The sequence below is a fragment of the Strix uralensis genome, chromosome 13 (assembly GCF_047716275.1).
Source record: "Strix uralensis isolate ZFMK-TIS-50842 chromosome 13, bStrUra1, whole genome shotgun sequence".
NCBI lineage: Eukaryota > Metazoa > Chordata > Aves > Strigiformes > Strigidae > Strix > Strix uralensis.
Window position 1 is genome coordinate 2,247,400 of NC_133984.1, and position 21,056 is coordinate 2,268,455.

The 21,056-nt window shown below is 47.5% G+C and overlaps 1 protein-coding gene across 1 annotated transcript; it reads left to right on the forward strand.

The window, feature by feature from the left end:
- Positions 1-4,399: 4,399 nt before the first annotated feature.
- Positions 4,400-14,785, forward strand: TBX22 (T-box transcription factor 22). Its single transcript, XM_074882927.1, has 8 exons — positions 4,400-4,616; positions 4,737-4,860; positions 5,092-5,193; positions 5,436-5,610; positions 5,796-5,960; positions 6,071-6,135; positions 6,218-6,303; positions 9,165-14,785. The coding sequence occupies exons 1-8, from the start codon at positions 4,481-4,483 to the stop codon at positions 9,773-9,775; spliced, it is 1,464 nt and encodes a 487-aa protein (XP_074739028.1). The 5' UTR covers positions 4,400-4,480; the 3' UTR covers positions 9,776-14,785.
- Positions 14,786-21,056: the final 6,271 nt, after the last annotated feature.

Here is a 21,056-nt window from a genome sequence, read left to right on the forward strand (position 1 = left end):
ACCCAAACTGGTGTTATTTCAGTCCACGGAAGGGTTATTCAGCTGACGGTCACATCCCCTCCACTTGCAGCCTGTGTATTAGTAGAGCATTTAGAAACTGTTTTATTATAACTTTAACATACTCCCGTAACAAACCTTCCATCCCTTTCCTGTGTTGACAGTGGCAGCTGTTTGCGACACACTGTATCACCGTAAGTTTATTTTTTTTCTTGCACAAAAATGGTATTATTTGCACATTGGAATATTAGATATTAGCTTGCATTTTTTCAGTGTCAGGTTTATCCCTGTTAGATCAGTGGCATCACGTACATTTGTATTTACAGCATGACAAGCAAATAGGCTGCAATCTGAAAAAAGTAGATTATTTATTTACTAGTAATAGTAAGGTTGGGAAACTGAAAAAATGCAAACTGGACTGTGAGTCGTGGAATAAACAATTAGTAGCATGTGCAAACATGGTTAAATCTGTCCTGAAGAACATTTTTACAGGAGAGGAAAGATTCTGAAAGGGAAGATGTGGTTCGTGCTGCCAAGGCTGGGGAGGGGAGAGCACACGGGGGCAAGGGACCAGCCTGGGGCTTGCTGCTTCGCTGGCTCCGGCTGCAGCTCTGCAAGAGAAGAGGAGTTGCACCACCCAAAAATGTTGCTGAGAGCAATCGCACGCTGCATACACCCAGCGGGGCAAAGAGAGGCACCCACACCCATTTGCAGCCTTGATTACACGTTGCCTAATTAAACGCTGGCGGAGCAATCGCTGAGGCTCTGTTATGGGGGTCAGGGCTCATTTAGTAGTACACCACGATGCAGTGCTGCATCCTTCTGATTAGAAACTGCAGGTTTGGAAGCCTTTTTCTTTCCAAATGCTAAAAAAAAAAAAAATTTGTCTCTAACAATTTGTGAAGCAGAGAGCAAACAATCCTCGAGTTTATCTGTCAGAACCGAAAATGTCCTAGCACCAAATTTATAATCACAGCTTTATATAAATCTATGACATATCAGGTGGAGATGTAAAAGAGAAAAGTATTAGATGCATAACTGAGTGCAGGTGATATTAAAATATTACCCCTAAGCCACAAGACAGGTTTGGTTTGCTTTGGGTTTTTTTAATTATTTTTATTTATTTTGTTCTGTTTTGTTTTGGTAAATGCAAAGTAAATCTTGGCAAAATCGAGCGCAGCTTGAACACAATTAAATCTCCTAAAGTCTGCCCCTAAACTGGTCAGGAAAGTCTGTGTTTGGAATTTACCTGCGTACTTTAGCAGATTAATGGACGGTATTAAAATATCATTTTCAAGTTAAGCAAACATTTCTGGCATATTGTATAACACTTGCTTTAAAATTAAGTTAGTTATTCTGAACTTTATGCCAAACGATTATTTGCTCAATTTTCTGATGACGGTAATACATGACATACCATCACATAATTTGGTAAAGACAATAAGATTACAAAGCCCAAGAAGGGTCTGAGTCAGTCTTTGACAGATTAAAGCTCTCCAAGTCCCCTGAAAACCCTTCTCTGACATATTAATTTGACCTAAACCCTCAAAATGTTCCTGATTATATCATCTCAATTGGGCTTTATTTTTGTTTTATTTTTCATTGTAGGAAATTAAAAAGGGTTGGTTGATCCCCGGCCAAGTTCTTGAAATGTGTTGCAATGCTAAGGAAATAAAAGATTACTCGAAATACTTTTTAATAATATGTCATGTCAGCAGAGATAAAGGTTCACACTTCATGCCCTCAGCTGGCTTCCATCAGTGCTGGGGAGCGCAGCATCGCTCCGACCAGGCTCCGGGAAGGACCCGCGGTTCACCTTGCTTTGAAATCATGAGCTTATGCTGTCATAATTATGAACATGTTTATGAAATTTGTTTCGTTTCTCTTTGGAAGAAGAAATAAAGATCTGCCTGGTGGAGCTGATCCTGCCTGGGGTGCGGGCAGAGCCAGATAACCTCCCAGAGCCTCTTCCGCCGCCCTGGTCTCCATCCATCTCTCATGGCTGGGGGTGGCTGGGGGGTGACGCCCCAGAAGACCCCCCGAGGCAGGTCAGGCACCCGTCCTGCAGAGACATCAGGCAGGAGCACCTGAAAACGCTTTGTACAAAGGAAATCCATGTCGGCAGAGTCTGGGGCATTGCGGGGCCACCGCTGATGGACATTGGGGGACAAAGCTGACACACAGTTCAGGTTACGACAGGACATAGCTGGCCACTGGATTCTGAGAGACTTTGTGAAGGCAGAGAAGCACCATTACCCTTGATAAAAGTTAAATTTCATCAGCACCAGCCTCTCTGGAGGCTGTGCTAGGAGATGCCTGTGCTCCTGCCAGCTCGGGGTGGGCTCCTCTCCTGTGTAACCCCAAATCCACACAGCTCTACAAACCCTGGGGAAGCAAATGCAAGAAACACCCTTCCTTATACTTATTTTATAGCCGATGGACGTCTGTTCCAACTGCCACTATAAACAACACTGTTAGCTTTTCACCATGAGTTCAACAGGAGCTCAGCTGGATCTTCCAGAGCCGCATTTACAGACCGGGATGCTGCCATTCTGCTCCCAAACCGGGCTGCAGGCGTGGTCCGAACCGGAGCTGGTGCCGGGATCATGCGTATGGAGAAAATTCAGTAGCTGGAAAAATGGGCAATTTTCAACCAGGTGCCCCTGGTCGAGCTCCAGCCCTCAGCACCTGTATCTGCACCCATCCAACATTCTCCAAGGCCTTTTCCTTAGACAAACTCCTGTCCCAGTGAGATATGCCAGGAGTTTGCTGTATAAATGTGTGTAAAATTAGTATAAATGGGTATAAATGGGTATAAATGTGTATAAATGAGCATCAACGTGCAAACCCCACCATAAGCTGAGCAACAAGGATCCTTGGAATGGGGATTTGAGGACAACGGTGTGAGATTGAGGCATTTAAAATACACAGTTGTCAAGCGTTGTGCCAGGTAGTGGCTGTCTGATGTTTGGTTTTAGTTGTCTCCACGAAGACGAGGCAGTTTTCACTCTGCTGCCAGCCCAAGGCTTGGAAGAAATGTGTGCCCCGGGATGCAGACCCTAACAAATGCAGCAAGAAATCCTGAAAAATGAAACATTTGAATAAACCAGTGCTCCCCTGAGACTCTGGGAGTGCCTGGAAGTGGGTCAGGGAGCTCTGCACCCCGTCCCCTGCCCGCCCTGAAGCTGCAGTGCCCTGCTTTCTCAGCTGGCCTGGGAATTTTATCCCTTTCCATATTTTTTTTTCTGTTAGGGCTCATCTATCCCAGCTGACCTCCCCGGAGCAGAGAGGCAGCGGGGCAAGGGGTGTGCTGGGGATAGTGGGGGAGGCAGACACCCACCCTGCTCAGCGTGAATACCACCACTTTCCCCCCCCCCAAAAAAAAGACTGAGCCCCGGAATTCCCTTTGGTGACGGCTCTGGGGAGGGTGCCCAGATGGAAAATAAATCAGTGTGATGCGTTCAAGCCAGGGTGGGGAGGTCCCCGGTGGGGGCCCGAAAATCGCCGCATAAATCCAGCGCAGCCCTTTCCCTGCGCACCTGCGGGTCCAGGCCGGAGCCCCCTCAGCTCGGACCCTCCCCCCCCGGGAACTGCCCGAGTGGAAAACTGGGATTTCTGCCCCTAATTCAGCGCAGCTGCCGCTGCGGGGCTGTGCTTTGAAGCGGAGCCGTGGAAACATCCCGAGGGTGCTGCCAGAGCAGGCGGAGAAGGGGGGGGGTTTGCTGCCTTTAAAAAAAAAACCAACAACCACCAAAAAACCCACAAACAAACAAACAAACAAACAAACCAAAGCAAAGACGGGAGACAAGCCGCAATCCCTGTCTGGCGCTGTCACACAGCCGGGGGGTGACACCATGGTCTGTTGTGCCGGCCACACTGGGGGGGGCCCTGTGACCGACCCATCAGGGGACCCCGGTTTGGGCAGAGACCCTGTCGCACCCCAGCCTGGAGCTCTCCACGCAGGCTTTCCCTTGCCTTTAGTCCCCCCTTTTTTTTTTCCTTTTTAACTTTTTCTTATTTTTTTTTATTACTTTTTGTGCTGGTTCTGGTTAAACGTTATTTGCACTTTTGTTGGAAAAGTGGCCCCTAGTGTGCAATTATGTCAAATTTCTTTGAGTTTTACAATTTAATGGAGAACAGTAACTCTTTTATTGATCCTAGACGGGGCCGGCTCCTCTTCCCCCACTCTTCCCCTCCACCGCCTGCTCTCCCCTCCCTCCCCCTCACCCCCTCCACCCCTCCCGTTACTCCTATGAAATGTCACTCACTGTTTCTTATGCTCCCACCAGTTTCCAAAACAAACAGTGGAGGCTGCAGCCGTCTATTGACTCAGTTGGATGCAAGAGGATCTCGCCGTGGCCGCTGCCCCACTACGGGAACCGTGTGGCGGCCGGGCGAGGGTCACTGGGTCCCGGCTGGGATGGAGCCACCACCGCCTGCCTGAGCCCCACTGCCGCCCGGGGGGACCCCCAGCCCGGGGGGGATGGCGCTCAGCTCCCGGGCTCACGCGTTCTCCGTGGAAGCCTTGGTGGGATGTTCGGCCAAGAGGAAGGTGCCGGATAATTGTGATGAAGAAACCGGGACCGGCTGCAGGCAGAGCCACAGAGCCCCGGAGTCGGGTTGGTAGTGGTGGGCTCACCCGGAGGGGACCCCCCAAGGGTTGGGGGCAGAACTCCCCATGTCTCCCCTTGCCTCCAGCAGCCTCCTGATCCACCCCCTCCTGTTTCTCTTCCCCGCAGCGAAGCGGCCCAAGGCCGAGAGCCGGGCAACAGGGGCCGGGGCGCAGGTGGAGCTGCAGGGCTCCGAGCTCTGGAGGAGGTTCCATGAGATCGGCACCGAGATGATCATCACCAAGGCCGGCAGGTACCGGCTGCCCCTGGCCCTGCTCCCCCTCACTTCATTTTTCATTCTGATTTTTTCTTTTTCTTGTTCTTTTTTGGGGTTTTTTTTGGCTGGGTTGGGGTACTTTCCTTTGTTTCCATTTTTTCGTTATGTTTATTAAGTAAAAAAAAAATTTTTTTTCCCCATATCCGCGTGGTTTTTCAACCCCTTTTTGCCATTTAACTGCCTCAGGACCTTCCCCTCTGCCCGCAGGAGGATGTTCCCATCAGTCAGGGTGAAGGTGAAAGGGCTGGAGCCGCTCAAGCAATATTACATCGCCATCGACGTCGTCCCGGTGGACTCCAAAAGATACAGGTACGGGGTAGGGGGGGACACTGGTGGGGCTGCCATAACCCCCCCCACACCCCCGCCGGGTCCCTTTCACCAGGCAGGGTGTTGGCAGCCTGAGGTGCTATCGCTCCCGTCTGCGTTTGGTGTGTTTATGTGGAATAGGGGTTGCACAGGGATGTGTGTGGGGGCACTGCCAGGCTGGCATGCACCTATAGGTGTGCATGGGCAGGTCAGGGAAGGGCTGACCACGGCCCGGCCCGGGCCAGGTATGTCTATCACAGCTCGCAGTGGATGGTGGCGGGGAACACGGACCACTCCTGCATCACCCCGCGGCTCTACATCCACCCTGACTCCCCCTGCTCGGGGGAGACCTGGATGAGGCAAATCATCAGCTTTGACCGGGTGAAGCTAACCAACAACGAGATGGACGACAAGGGGCACGTAGGTGTGGGGCAGCCCTGTTGGTTGGTGGGGCGGGGGAGGGGGGGCAGAGCATCACCCCGGGGTCAATGCGAGGGCTGAGGGCTGGGTCCCAGCCGTGTCTTGTGTGGCAGGGAAGGGGGGGGGTGTTTCTCCCTGCCCGTCTCAGTCTCGGGGGGGCTCAGCCTGCCTCTCCCCCCATGCAGATCATCCTGCAGTCCATGCACAAGTACAAGCCCCGCGTCCACGTTATCACCCAGGATTCCCGCTTTGACCTGGCGCAGATCCCATCGCTGCCGGCCGAGGGGGTGCAGACCTTCTCCTTCCAGGAGACCGAGTTCACCACCGTGACGGCCTACCAAAACCAGCAGGTACTGGGGAGTGGCTGGGGGGGGCATGGAGAACCCCCAACGGTACTGGGGGTCGGGGGGAGATGGAGACCCAACAACCCCTTTCGCTCTCCTCCCTACCCTGCAATCAGATCACAAAGCTGAAGATCGACAGGAATCCCTTCGCCAAAGGTTTTCGGGATCCTGGGAGGAACAGGTAAGAGCCGGGGCCACCCCCCTGCCCCCCACATCGTGCCCACTGGCCTTGCCACGGTGCTCAGCCCACTCTCCCCCCGCAGGGGTGTCCTGGATGGGCTCCTGGACACCTACCCATGGCGGCCTCCCCTTGCCTTGGACTTCAAGGCTTTCGGCACAGACAGCCAGGGTAAGTCCTTTTTTCCTTCCTGCCTTTTTTTTTTCCCTCCCCACCTCTCCCCGTGGTCTCGGGGCTGCGCGGCCGCCGCACGCCCGGAGGTGTCCACCAGGGCACATCGTGGGGGGGGTCTTAAACCGTTAAGATAAAGGAGTTGGGTCCAGAAAATGAACTGGTTGCCAACGTAAAGTTTGAGGTAGCCAATTCTACATGTTTTCAGCCAAAACTGCTGTTAAAATCGATGTGAGGAGCAGAGCGCTCACCCCAGGAAGAGAGGGGTGACGGCGTGGTCTGCCTTCACCGTGAAGAAATCAGATCTAGATGTGCAGGGAAAAATATCTGAGTATGCAGGAGGCTCATTTAGAGCTGGGTTGTTGCAGCTTTGATCCCGTTACACTAATTGTTTCCAAGCCGTTTGAGAATATTAGCTAAAATCCTGAAAATAATGACTGCCGGTGTCCTGCAGCCGGCTGCTTCTGTGTGAACAAATGCATTATGCAACAGAAAGTAAAATTATCCGCTAATTAGGATGTCGCAGTCCCACAGTCTCCACAGAAATGCGGGGAAGAGGGAAAAGTTTTTCAGGGAAAACAATCTCCCCCCACTTGACAAGCACACATTGGTCTCTTACAGCCCTTCTCCAGAAAAACATCTTTGGGAAGTATTATTTGAAAACTGATTATTCATAGCGCCAAAGGAAAAAAAAAACAACCAGACTGTCTGCACGCTGGAGCGCTCCAGTCTGGGTTTAAAGTTGTCAGTTTAAGTCTCATTTATGGTAGGAACTCTTCAAAGCATTGGGGTGCACCAAATCATTCTTCTCTCTGCAGGGAAATGCTGCAAAACTGCAAAAATCCATGCTGTACAGGCGTAGGAATAAAACATCAGACTCGGGAGAAATTAAGAGGTTTATCAGGCTGTAAAGAGAACTAGAATTTTTTTTTTAATTCATTTTGAAAAGACTTTATGGAAAAAGTGCCTTTTGAACCCGTTTTGCAGGCTGTGATGCAGTACGGAGGAGAGGAGCTGCTGGAGGGGCTGCAGTGAGGGCTGAGAGAACAGCAACTGCTTGATTATTGTACAGATGCTAAACTATTAGGGCTTCCTGGGATCTTTTTTTTTTTGCTAGTCTTAACGTAATTGGTATTTTTCTTCAGAGTGAATTTCCCGGACTGATTTAAATATAGCAAAATCTCCAATTCCACTAATGGAAAAACTGTATTTCTGAAGAAAAGCTAAAAAATAGAAATCCTGAAGCGCCCAAACGAGAAGGTAAATTAAAAAAAAAAAAAACTATAAACAATAAGTTGAAGAAAGAATTGGACATAAACTTGGGATTTTTAAGCCTACTAGAAATGGCAGAAAGAATCTGCTCCTTGAAGTGCTCTGTCCTCCCCACTGGGACCCCCATTCCCAAGCTCATGCCGGCAGCTGTGCGCTGTTATCGCTTGGGGTACCTTGAAGCAAATACTAACACCAGTTTGCTCTGCTGCAGCCGGCCACGTAGGGGTTCGCTCACTGCCTCGCACTCATAGATCGGCTCCATCGCATCATTTTCCATGAGCAAAAGCCCCCGAGTCCTGGGAGGACATCAGGACAGGCGCACGGGGAGAGGATGGACCCCTGCCTGCATCTCTCCTGCTGATGTCAGTCCCGAAACAGCCACTGACATCAGCGGGGAAGGGCGAGACCTTCAAGCCATAAAACATCCCCAGATTATTGCGACTAGGTGCCGCCTGCACGTTACCCAACCTGTCAGATACTCTGCTTGCTGGGAGTTCGCAAAATTAATTTGCAGTGCGTCCAAAATCTTTGTGTTTTTTTAAGGTTTGATATGGTAGCAGATACAGCTTGGTTATACAGCTGATGGTGTGCTGATGGCATGCAAAGCCTGGCCAGATCACATCCAGACAGTGTGTCACTTGGAATTAAATGCAAATAGAGAAAAACGCAGAGTAAAAACGGGTCCACATCCAGTGACTTTGGTAAGAAATGAAAATAAAGGGGGAAAAAACCTCCCTCTGGAAGAATGTGGTAATGAATGCACAGCAGAGACATACGGCTCTTAAATGGTGTTAGATGAAACCAGCATCTGTTCCGCACAGGGCTGGCCGCCCCAGAGCACCGTTCCCACGCCAGAGCAGCCGCCGTCACTCAGTGTTTGCTCTCGATGTTGCTCCGGAGGAGCGGCGAGCCGGGGCAGAACGGTGATGTTAGACACCAGCGGCCTCGGCAGCGCTCGCACATGCGAAGGCCAGCCGCTGTTGCTTTTCTGCCAAATTATGAAAGTGTTCATTGATTCATTTCAGAAAGGAGAATGTTAAAATGAGACGTGCATTTAAAGTTTCTGGAGACACCTCTAGTAGTCAAGGGTATGTTTCAAATTGCATGGGAAGCCAAGTAAAATTAGTCAATTCCTGTGAGCGGGAAGGTACAAAAAAATTCTCCATCAGGCTGAATACCTTTTTTTGTTCTTATGTACAAGGGGGAAAAAGCTGCCTGTAATTTGCATGAAAAACAGGGAATCTAAATTATCAGTGGTGTATGTATAGCAGGAGAAGGTGATGGCTCGTACAGTGAGGCACAGACCCGGCAGGTACCTGTATGATGGTGCTGAACTTCATAGCTCTCCCAGTTGAATGAATGCGAGTAGACATGTGTGAATATTGTTCTTAGACAAGTGCCAAGTAACAACACCAAATAATTCACAGACAAATCTTCCCATTTTGCAGGAGCTGATTTTTGGAGCAGGCTTGTGCTTGAATGGACACCAGCAGCAGGGAGACGTGGAGTGGGCGCAGGAGTCCTCCAAGTGTTCCTTGGCTGTGACCGTCGGCGAGCCCAGCCTGGATGGTTTCTGTTTTTGTTTTCAGGTGGGAGCTCCAGTTCTTCGCCGGTGACGTCCAGCGGCGGGACACCCTCTCCTCTCAACTCCCTGCTCTCTCCATCGTGCTCACCTCCTACGTTTCACTTGTCAGCGAGCAACATCGGCGTGTCGTGCCCCGAGACCTACCTACACAACCTCAACGTGCCCTTCTACTACAAGATTTGTCCTACGAGCTTCTTAAGACAACAGTCTCTCATCTTTCCAAGCCACGAAAAACTGGGAGGCACCAATCCGCATCTTCTACCCCACTTCATGGTGGATATGCCAAAACTCTCTTCCCTCGGCATAACCAGTCTGAAAAATGCTAAAGCTGAAGACTTAAACGGGCAATGTCTACAAGTACCCAGTTCTGCTAGTCAAATGCTGTATGGATTACATGCATCTGGAAACGTTTTCCCATCAAGTCCCATTGCTCGGGAAGCACTTAATTGTTCTTTACATCCTCCATATGGCTTGTATGGTTATAACTTCTCTGTGCCATCTAGACTGATGAATGCAGCAAGCCATTTCAAAGTGAGTGACAGCATTCCGGCTTCTTTGAGAGATGGCAGATGTAATCACTCTAACTGGCACCCGACAATTAACCATTGCCTTTAGTGGAACTATATATTATTTCTAAGCATTGATATGTAAAGCAAGCCTTTCCTTCCTTCATACCCAAGGGCTCGCTAGTTATTGACTATGAAATACTGCATGGTACAGGAGCGGTATGTTTAGGCATTTAACTCCTTTCGTGGGCAAACGTGTCATGCTGTTGGGAGGGTGGAGGATCTGGGAGCGCGGAGGGTCTGAGACGATCCACAGCAAGGTGATACCTTTCGGTAATATTTATGTCATGGTTGTAGGTTAAGAGCAAACCGTGCAGTCGCCTTTTTAATATTTGCACTCTGAAGTGGGAACATAGACATACACATTTCTACAAATATGTTTTCCTGAAACTCTTTATCTCGCTTGCCTTTAGTTAGCTCAAAGCCCTAGTGAGCTTCTGCTCACCTCACTCGAGTTTTTCCACTAATTTCAAAGGGACTGTTTAAGACCTTGAGGCAGCAAAGGAGCCGTATTTGGCCAGGTGCTTGAGCATCTTCTCAAGTTCCCTTGGCTTTAATGGGTCCTAATTAAGGACACGGAAGAGCCTGGTTCTCCAGGACCCAGATGTCAGACTGAGGACATAAATCTAAGTATCTGCTGCCAAGGGAAAGAAAGACGGGATAAAAGATGGACGTGTTCCTACCTTGTGGGGATGAGAAAGTGGAGCCTGATGCAGGGGAGCCCTGAGAACCCTCCTCTCCATGCTCCTGCTTCTGGAGATCTCCAGGAGGTGGTAGAGCAGAGGGGCACCAGCATTGATGGTGCGGTGGGAAGGAACAGGGGATCTGGGGTCACACGTCTCCCCCATGGTGAGACAGATCCACACTGGGGGAGCTGGAGGATACACCTCAGAGAGCTGTGTGGGATGAAACACCTCCAGGGGCCCTTGCAGGGCACTCCTCCTACCCAGAGCTTTCAGCCCCAGGGGACACAGAAGATCCACATGGGATCGTGTCCTGTGCCTGCGGGAAGGGGCAGGGACACTCCTGGGTCAGCCCCAGGAAGAACACAGATCCTTTCCAGAGAGTTACAACTCTACGGGCCCTGAAACATGAGATTTTCAATTCCTTCCAAAAGTCCTGTTTGGTTTATTATAACCTGTGGATATTCCTGTTATTCCTGTAAATAATCTCTAGCTCTCAAGGGCACAATATAACTCACAATAAATTGGGGCACAGGTTTTATTCTTTATTTGATCGATGCTCAGTCCCTACCTGAAGTCAAATTTATTACTTGATATATGACAGAGATTTGAAAATAATGCTTGACTGGGACCGGCTGCATTTTGGGATTAAGATAAGAGAATCGTGTATTTACAAGTGTAACACAGCACTGTATAGGGGTTAAGCACAGGTTTAAGAATCAAAATTGTTATCAGAGTTTTGGTTTTATTTTCATCCATAACAGACAACAAATTAAGAACAGAACAATCAATATCAAAAGCTGTTAAAATAACAAAAAGTCACACTTTTACTTTCATGAGACGTTGCTAAAAATCAGACATTGTTTTCCCTAATTTACCTGTTTTAAGTGTTCACAGAGCCCCCAGCAATACCAGTATGAAATGGTGGGCTGTGCTTGCCTCACTAAATGGTCTGTACAACTGTAAAAATGAACAAACCTGCTTTCTTGTGCTGTTCCTTAGCAGTTTATCTCATTATTTTTATTAAAAAAAAAAAGGAGAAACTTTTTTTTTTCACTCAGGAGTCCTTATTTCCAGGCCATCCCTCATCATCGGTGGTAGCCGAATTCCGGACGGGCTCTGCGAAATGCTGCAGATCTCAGCTCCCCATGGGCTGAGTGACCCAGTACCGGCCCCCACATGTGGTTATACTTTTGGGGAGCTGGAAGGCGCTTCCAGATCAGTCACGGATTTGTGGGTGGATGCAATGGGTTACTTCCAATTTTCCAAATATTTGCGGTTGCGTAAGATATTCCAGAGTTGCTGGCCATGAGCTGGTGATCCAACAGACCAGTGTTTGTCTGGTTGAAAACGTGACTGGTAATGACTAGAATAGATATTCTCAATTTTACAGCGATAGATATTTAAATTGAGATCAGATAAATTCCACCTACTACAGCTGAGCAAATGCTCTCTTTGACAGGACCCACTTCATTCCTACTTGGACCATGTTTGCGCACAAGCACGGGGCTTCCCCGAGCTCCCTGTTTTGCCTTTTGGCATGAAACTACAACCCCAGCGTTGGGGTAAAACGTTCCGACAGCGATGCTCAGCTAATTCCCATGGAATTGGGTCAGGTTTCAGTGCGCCTATGTGGGTCCTGTAGGAGCCCAGTTTTCGCCACCCTCCCCAATCACAGCTGCATGGAAAACACGTTTGGAGGCTGCAAGGGATGTGGGTGTCCCTCGGGAGCCAGCGCTGAGCTCCGGGGAGGATGCAGCTCTCATAGGCCTGGGTGAGGCAGACATAGAAATCCCAATTTGCTCCGTACGAGAGGGCAACACGGCATGAGAGACACCGTCAGGTCTGGGTTATCTGAGGTTAATATCTATTTCCTTTGCCTTTATCTCCTGCTTTTATCCTTTCAAAAATCACTGTAATGAATGAAAAAGATGTTAGCGGTATTTTCAGGAAGTCGTAGCTCTCTGTCCTGATGCCCCCGTGGCCACCTCAGACCCAGTCAAGGCTCCCCGACTGCCCCAGCACGGAAGCATTTTCCATGCCCGCAGTGGTATCTCAGCTGAATCGCTCACACTATAACATCGATGGTTCTGCTTATACAAGCAAAATTCTGCCCAAAATAGTAGATAATGTGTATACTACTTCCTAGGGGAGCTTTGTGAAACGGCTGCGGGTGGGAGCTGAGTGGCAGAACTTGAGAGAGTACGTCAGTATAATAAATCTTTATTAAATGTGAAACTGGGGGAATCGAGGTCAGTATTTCAAAAGGGACCACGCGCCTGTAAATACAAATACCTTACATGCTGCTTTGTACTTTCTCCCATTAACATTATTTGAAAACCTGTGGCAATTATATATGTTCGCTGTTCTTTAGACTTAGTGGGTGAATACAAACAAAAACCCCGTGTTACGGTGCTATTTTTAAATGGGAACAAGGAGAAAATAAAGCGTTCTTTAAGATTAAACTTGCTGAACAATCTTAGCTATTAGTCATCTGACTTTTCCCAAGAGATGTTTGAAATTACTTGGGAATATCTGATCTTTATAGCACTCAGCAAATAAAACTGACCATACCAAGGGCACTGCATCTGTACTCAACACTGGGACATGGGACGGGTTCGGTGCTCAGACACCAGGAGGTTGATTTAAAAATCAACGAGACAAAAAACCCCCAGCGATAATGTTTTTAATCAAAGTGCAGTTTACTATCCAGTTTCACCCAAATTTGAGACATCTATTGGAGAAATCAAATGTGTAGGGGGAGCGTCGGATGTAGCTTTTTCTGATCGAAGTGCCTTGGTTTACATTTGATCTTCTGAGGTTTGGTCTGTAATTAGATGATAATTTGTATCGCAATTACGCAAAACAAACGAGGATTGGATAGCAAGATAGACCAGAACAAATAAGCACCCAGAACATTTGAAATGCATCCAGTATTAAAACGATGTACATGTGTGGCTGGGGCCGGGGGGACATGCTGTTCCAATAAAGCTGCAGAAAGGGAAAAGGCCGGTATCGGTTCCTACAAAAGTTTCAAATGCTCATGTTTACAAATTTGTATTGCACATTAATATGTAAACACACGCTATTGGAAACAGATGACTCCGCAATATTTACGTGTCCTTTCTTCTTAGTTTTGGGTGTCTGTTTGTCTCCCAGAATACACAAAATATGCAGTGACTCTTCTAAAAGATGGCTCAGAAAGCTAAATAACAGGCACAGCATCTGAAGGCATCATTTTAAAATCGCTGGTGCCACGGTGGCTCTCCCGGCCCCTCAATGTATTTTGGGTACTGGGTGTAGGGAGACGCGTCCCCCAACGCATCCCGGGGCTACGAGCACTCGATGGCTGGAGCCTCACTTTTCAGCACCACAAGTGATACCTCGTTCCTTGGCGCTTACAGACTGAACGTATTTCACAATTTTCTCTATCGCCATGTTGCTCGGAGGCACTGGAGCCAAGGCAGGCAGCCATGGCATCACCCAGCCACGGCAGCAGCCCCGGCCACAACCCCACCGGCTCAGCGGCCTCTGTGCTCTGCTGATGCTGCAGTCACGGAGCGCTGGGAAAAACAGCTTTTAAAATGGAAAGGGTTATTGTTGATAAAATAATTTTGCAAAGAAAAAGAAAAAAACCCCTTCCTTGCAACCTGTATAAATGTTGGGACTTGTTAGTCAGCTTTTCTTTCACCCGTTCATTTGCATTTTAGGACGCAAGCTCCAGGCACCCCTTTCTGTGCTTGGCTGTGTCTGTGCGAATCACAGCCCCCCGGCCCCCGTGGAGTTAAAGTCACTGTCGGACAGTCCGGGTGCCGCAGCCGGGGCTGTTGGGAATTAAACTGGCTGCAAGGACTTTTGCAGATGTCGGGTATTGCACTGCAAGCTGTTCATGCTTAATAGAGCTCTGCTCTCACTGAGCTTGAGTAGTTTCTGAATTTTATAGTTATTTATAAACCCACTTCTCTGTGTCCCTCCCGTGACATTCACAAGACGGACCTACCGTCTACTTCCATACATCAAACAATTTCCTCCCAGATTGCTTATCCTAAAGCACCGAGTTTTAAGTTTATTGTAGCAATTAAGTACAAGAAGTAGTCCAGGTTTTGTGAAGGACCCCTTGAGCTTATAAATCAAATGACACAAACCAGCAAGTAAAATTCAAGACCTTTCTGGAGAGGAAAACACCAGCGATAAGGGACAACCCCCAGGAGAAATAATATTTGCTGTCTAAGGAGGCAGCTCCTGAACAAAAGCAGAGATGGGGGAAGGGGATCAGGATGGCTTCAAGCTCTCTGAAGTCTGAAGATATATTAGATGCACTAAAGAGGTTTTCTGATATTTTCTCTTATTTTAAAAGCCTTGTTCTTTCAGGTTTTTAGAGAACTGCTTTTTGGAGAAATTCACTTTTTCCTTCTTGGCACTGGCTCCAGATCTCATCTCTGAGCTGGGTCCCAGCTCCAACAATTTCCTCCGGGCCCTGCCCAGCAGCTGGGAGCACTTAGCAGCTCATCCGCCCCGTCGGGCTCACCTGCGAGAGCGAGCCCTGACAGGTCCATCTGCTTCCAGTCAGGGCTGCAAATAAAATGGGGCCTTGCCTCCAGAAGGAAGAAAAGAGTAATGGACTTGCATGGTTACTCAGAGTTACTCTTGCTATTACTCAGGTGATGCTCTGGGGACGGATGCTGCCTTCTGCTTCTGCCGCTGGTCCATTGGAGCGAGCTGCTGCATCCCTTCACCATGGATCTGCACCCTGAAACCAGCAGAAATACCCTTTTTTATTCAGGTTTGGGAGATTATTGCTGTTGCACTTGCCAGGAAGGTTTCAAAAACACAATATTAAACACCAGTTGGCATTGCTGTGGGAAGGACCACGATACCTGTTTGCACAGTCGGATGCTGCCCTGGCTTTTCCCACCTCACCCCAAGCACTCGCGGGTTTTAACTGTCATCTTCCATCATATGTTACTTTAAACACCTTGGAGATTCTGCTTTTGATGGGATGCTAAATGCGCTGCAGAAAAAGCCCTGTATACTCAAAGCAGTTTGGTAAATTTTGGGGGTGGGATTGTGTTTCACAGGTGTCTTCAATACCAGGACAAAATGGAGTGATCCAGGAGGCGGGACTGGTTTATCCTCAACCAGCACCACATAGACTGCCATTTTAAACTTTAAAAAAAAAAAAAAAAAAAGCATAAATCCAGATAAAGAGCAACATTTCAAGTGCTAAACTGTTCGTAATACAGTGTTAAAACTAGGAATTAATGTCAGATGATGCAGCACAAGGAGGGAAGGCTGGCAGTTCCAAAAGCTCTGGCGCACCCCAAAGCTGCGGGGCCACTTGAAGGCAAAACCTCCCCGTCCCAAAGGCAGATGAGTCAAGTAAGATCCCATCCTCTCGCAGGACATGAGCTGGAATTAGGGGTTTTTCTCCGTGAAATGAGAGAATTGCACATGTCTTTCCCTAAGAATATTTGCCTGGGGCTTTAAAAAGCAGGAGCGTGAGCTACAGGTACCACTGCCGGTGTACAACAAATAGATTTAAGTTTACACAAAAATCTTCATTTCTATAGTCTTGCAGCAAATCATTATGTATGAAAGTGTTAATAAACTTAAAGTGGAGAACTAATGGTCTTTAAAAAAAATATTTTTCTTCCATGGAGTAAAATCCATGCTGAGTATCCAGCTGCCCTGCTCAGGATGTGCAGGTACCACATGTCTCCACTCACCAACAACACTTTTAGCTTCAGCCCTTTGCCGAATTCTTCTTTTATCTTCATTAAAAGTCTTACTGTAAAATTAATCGAAGCTGATAAGTTATTTCCTGTATCATATTTCTTCTAACGTTATCAATATTGCTAATAAAAATATAGATTGAAACAATATGTTGTAATGTCCAGGATATAAGCCAGATTCTGCTGCAGCTCAAATAAATATGAATTTGGCCTTTGGTTTTCATAAAAGCAGGATAATGTCTCTATCTGGGCTATTCTAACGGATAACATCAGCCCCCTTTGCTTCGCTTCTCAAGACTACAGAATTTAAGATTTTAGACTGGTAAAAGAAATATAACTTTGCTTCCTGGAGATTTTCAAGATTAAACCAAAGCAAAATGAAGTGAAGCCCCAAACTTCGTTTCTAACTGAAGCGAAACCCAACATTTCAAAAGCCTTTGTGTGTTTGAAAGCGCTGACACTTGCCATGTTGGACGGTGGGATTGCAAATGAGGAGCTCTTGCGGCAAGGGATGTCAAGGAGGGGAGAGGGAAGAGCTCATCTGGATCTGGCCAGTTCCAGGGGCTCATCCCCACTCCCATTCCTCCTTCCCAAGCCAATGCTCCCACTTTCTGAGATGGTTTTTGGGTCAAATGGGGTTTTGGGGGGTGGTTGAGAGCTGCGTGTCCCAATCTGGACCTCTCCCCTTTGACCAGCTTTTCTCACCACTTTGAAGACCCTATGGAGACTCAGGAGTTCTTTGATCCAACATGTGTGAAAGGTCCATCTGAGAGTGCATCCCATCAGCTGCTGATCCGAGGAGTTTCCAGGTCTGGCTGGCGAGACAGCCACAGCACCCTGCTCCAAACTTGAGCTTCCCAAATGACCGAAAGGTCACTTCTTTTTAAATTGTTTTTAAGTATCATTTGCGCAGCTGGAGCCGTGGACCATAAAAAGGAGGAATTTCACTGGGTAGGTCTCCTGGACACAGAACAGAGCAGAGGATGGAAATGAGATCCAGCTCTGCTCAGGCCAAAATTTTTTGGAGATGGCAAGTACCTCTGCTAGCCATCACACATCAGGCTGGCGGGGCAAGGATGCTCCTGCATCCACTGATGGCTCCCATCTCCTTGCGTCAGATCCAGACCCCGCTCAGGCTCCCGGTGGGAAAATTGTCTCCAAAACTGGGAAGCTTCTGGGTTTCTGTGGGGATTCATCTCTCACCAGCCAGAGCCATGGTTTGGAGGGAGCAGGGACTGGGTCAGTGTCCCCACAGCTCTCCCCGTGGATTTGTTTCACAGCAGGTGAAAACACAGATGAGTGATTTTCAGATAATTTGTCAGTTTAAAAAAAATTAATCAAAACATCCCTAGAGTAGGAGAAAGCATTTCAAGTGGTTTATTTGCAGTAATTGGGCTTGGTCAGTTTTGATCTCAGCATTTCTGCCCTGACAGCCACGCTCGCCCCAGCACCAGCCCCCGTGCTTTAATTCTTCTTTTTTTTTCTTAAAATAGGACACACCTGTGAGGAAGGCAAGTTTCTGCAAGACATTCCTGATCTGGAGCGTATTAAACTGATATTTTTGTTTTGTATTTTTGATGATTTGCTCCAGTGATAACATAATAGCATGATATTTTGCCTGGGACTGATTAAAAAATTTCTTTTGATCAGCGCAGCAGATTGAAACAGTTGTTTATTACTGGACAAAGCTTCGAGAAAAAGAAAAAAAAAAAAAAAGCAGAAAAAAGAAACAGCTCTGGGTGGCTGTTGGGTCTGCTTTTCACCAGGGGTATTTCCTTCACTTTGGGAAAATTCTCAGTTCCAGCCGGGGTTGGGGTTTGGGAAGTGAGAGGAGGGAAGGACAATCCATCACGCTGATGGACAACGGCTGAAAACCCAGGCATTGGTTGTTAAAACTACACGTGTGCTGAATAAAACTCATTTCTCCCTCTCAGGACACCCCAGTCACCTAGATCATAACTAATGAACTTCTATAACCAAATTTAATATTTCCTAGAAAGGTTGGCCTTTTAAGCTATATCAGTCACTGCACGTTTCAAAGCTACCTAAATTTTAAAATGTGAGACTGAAGTTAAAAACCCTTATTTTTTTGCTATATTAACTGAAGGCAGCGTCATATTGTTACAAACCTCAACATCTGAATGTAAATGTGTTGTTTTGGTTTAACTCCAGTTCCTATAAAGGCTTTCAAGACTATAGATTTTAATTACATGAATATTTTTAATAAAATCCCCTATTTAACTGCTGGCAAGACTGTAAGGGAAAAAACAATAATATCTGGCTCTGTCTCTTTGACAGAATAATTCTTCAAGTTACATTTGCCACATTCATGCAGCTGCGACCAATAACCCTGCTGTCTTTATTATTCTCCTACGATATGAAATTAAAATGAACTGGAAATGTTTATGCTGCAAATGGCGTGCAACACATTAAACAGATAACGCCAGCTAAGGTTTTGCTTAAAACAGGGGGTTTCTCCTCCAGCAGAGCCAGGCTGTAACTTAATCCCCTCTTTTCCCAGGCAGCGGAGATTGCTGCTCTGCCGAAAGCCTCAGACACATAACAATATCTTCATTAAAGAGGAATTACTTCCATCTCGCCATCCCCAGGTGCCACTGAAAGCGGAGCTTTGTTTCATGTGGCCAGTTTCAATTCCTGTGTTTATATCAGCGGATTCCTTGGCTTCACAGGACATTTGGAGATAAATCTATTTTGGGTCTTGTTTGCTTCCCCTTGACTTTTCCCTGCAGTGTGTTTATAAGCTGCATATTAATTCCTCGGTCATGCCTTTGGTATTTTTCACCACTTTCAAAAAAAAAAAAAAAAAAGAACCCCATTGTGTTTAATCATCTCAACCCAACATACTTTTTGCTTGTTTGCACCGATCGATAAATTGAGCTAAATCAAATTCTTTCAGGTTGTTAATTCTGAAGGGCTCTATTCCCAACACGTGCACCTGCCCCGTGTTTTCCTTGCAAGGGGATACCTCTCTCCGGCAGACACACGCCGCTCAGGCAGCTTTGCCGGGAAATGCCGGGGCTGCGCAGAGGCGACTCGCTGACATGTGTCTGCAAATCGATCCTCGGGGCGCGGAGAGCCTGGGGACGGCGCCGGGATGGGGGGTGGGAAGCCAGGGAGGCAGAACCACAATTTGGTAATTTGTTTCATGTGTCCCTCCGTGTCCCCGTGGGCAGTCTGAGCACCGTGTTAGTGCATCAGAAGTGTTAAGGGTTGGCATGTCCTTAATTTGTGCCTGTTTCCAGTGCTCCCAACACAACTGAGGTGATTTTCACCCCTGGAGGTCACCACTACCACCACGATCCCCATCCTTGCCGTCCCACTCCTCCTCTCCCACCCACCGACCACGGCTCTCCCCTTCCCTGGTGCCGCAGGGCTGGATGTCCCAGCACTTGGATGGTCCCTGCAGGTTGCAGCCAGCCCCCTCAAAAACCCCAAACCCTTATTGAGGAAAAAACTCTTTTCCCATGGATGCACATGGTTCTGCACCCCGGCACGCAGGCTCCCTCCCGGGGCTTCAGCAGCAGCCGCTCGTGGCACGCTCAGGGCTGGGATGCAGGTCCTGTGCTCTGATATTTTAAAGTTACCGTGTAAAAAGCACCTTAGCATCCTCGGTAGCATTTTGTTTCCTGCACAGCGCACTGAGCGCTGTTTCCCTCAGAGATGATGGAAAGAAAAATAATTCAACATCTTCTCTAGGACCGGGTCAGCTCTACCTGTCAGTTTGGTTTTCACAATAGCGTTGTCACTTCATTAACAGCCTTCATTGACATGACTAAATCCATCCATCATTTCACTAATTGGTTAATATTGATTATCTGTCAATTTAGTGCACTTTTGTTTCCAGCTCTGTGCCTCTTGCCTCCCTCCCAGCATCTCAATCCCACCATACTAACACACCTCATTGCCGAAGTACTGGAAACAATTTATTATTAAGATACTGTTTTGCACTGATGGTATTGAGAGATAATTATCCACAGTTCTAGCAAATAAAAGATAAAACTGGTTTGTTCAGAGGGTTAAAGAAGAAGTTTTCTTTGGTTTTGAAATGCAAGCTTGAAGTTAAAATTCATTGATTTTAGCTTACAACATTGATTTTTCACAGAGGATTTTTACCTCCTGTGACACAGGAACCCAGAGATGAGTATTTCTCTGATTTGCATGGTTTTACCACTATGGATTTTGAGGCATTTTGCAAAAAAAGTTTTGAATGACCATCAAGGTGAGAGCAAGGACTGCTGAAAGCAGCCAGGGTCGGTTTGCACCTTACCTCCCTTTGGCTTCCAGCACTCGCATGAGCAAATTTAGTTTTAAAAAACAATCAGAAAAATAACATCAAAAGCACAAATGGAGAAAGCCGGGGTTGGGGGGGGAGTGGAGCGGCTTCCTCACATCATCACTCCATGCGGGGGCCAGGACCATCCATCGTGCTGCCAGGGCACCTTTGTGGGGAGCTCCCAAATCTGGATTTGAGATTTAAGGAGGAATTTTGCTCCCTCCCGGGCAGCACCGGGGCTGCCACTGCTGCAGCCCTTAGCAGACAGCCCTGCTCTGGCGAGGGGCTGCCATCTGGCCCCTGTGTTTTTCCAGTAACCTGTAGACACCGATAACATTTAACAATGAGATCTGGGTTATCACAGACCATTTGCCTTTTCTTTTTTTCTTTTTTCCATTTGTTTTGCTTTGTTAATCTCACTCTGTATTTTGCTTTGCTCCTGCTGCAAACCAAGGAGCTCCTTGGGGAAATCCCACACCATCTCGTTTCCCCTCATCGCAGCCCTTTTTGTCTCCTTTCGGCTTAGCTTTGAACCATTTTGATGCTGAAGGATTGTAGCAGAAGGCAGAAGCAGGACCTGCTTCCTCCCCACCTTTCCATGATTTTTTTCCATCACACTTG

Coding starts and splice junctions, on each gene's coding strand:
- TBX22 (XM_074882927.1), top strand. CDS start 4,481: ATGGCGCTCAGCTCCCGGGCTCACGCGTTCTCCGTGGAAGCCTTGGTG. Junction 5,194..5,435: donor GTGGACTCCAAAAGATACAG/GTACGGGGTAGG, acceptor GGCCCGGGCCAG/GTATGTCTATCACAGCTCGC. Junction 6,136..6,217: donor CGGGATCCTGGGAGGAACAG/GTAAGAGCCGGG, acceptor CTCCCCCCGCAG/GGGTGTCCTGGATGGGCTCC.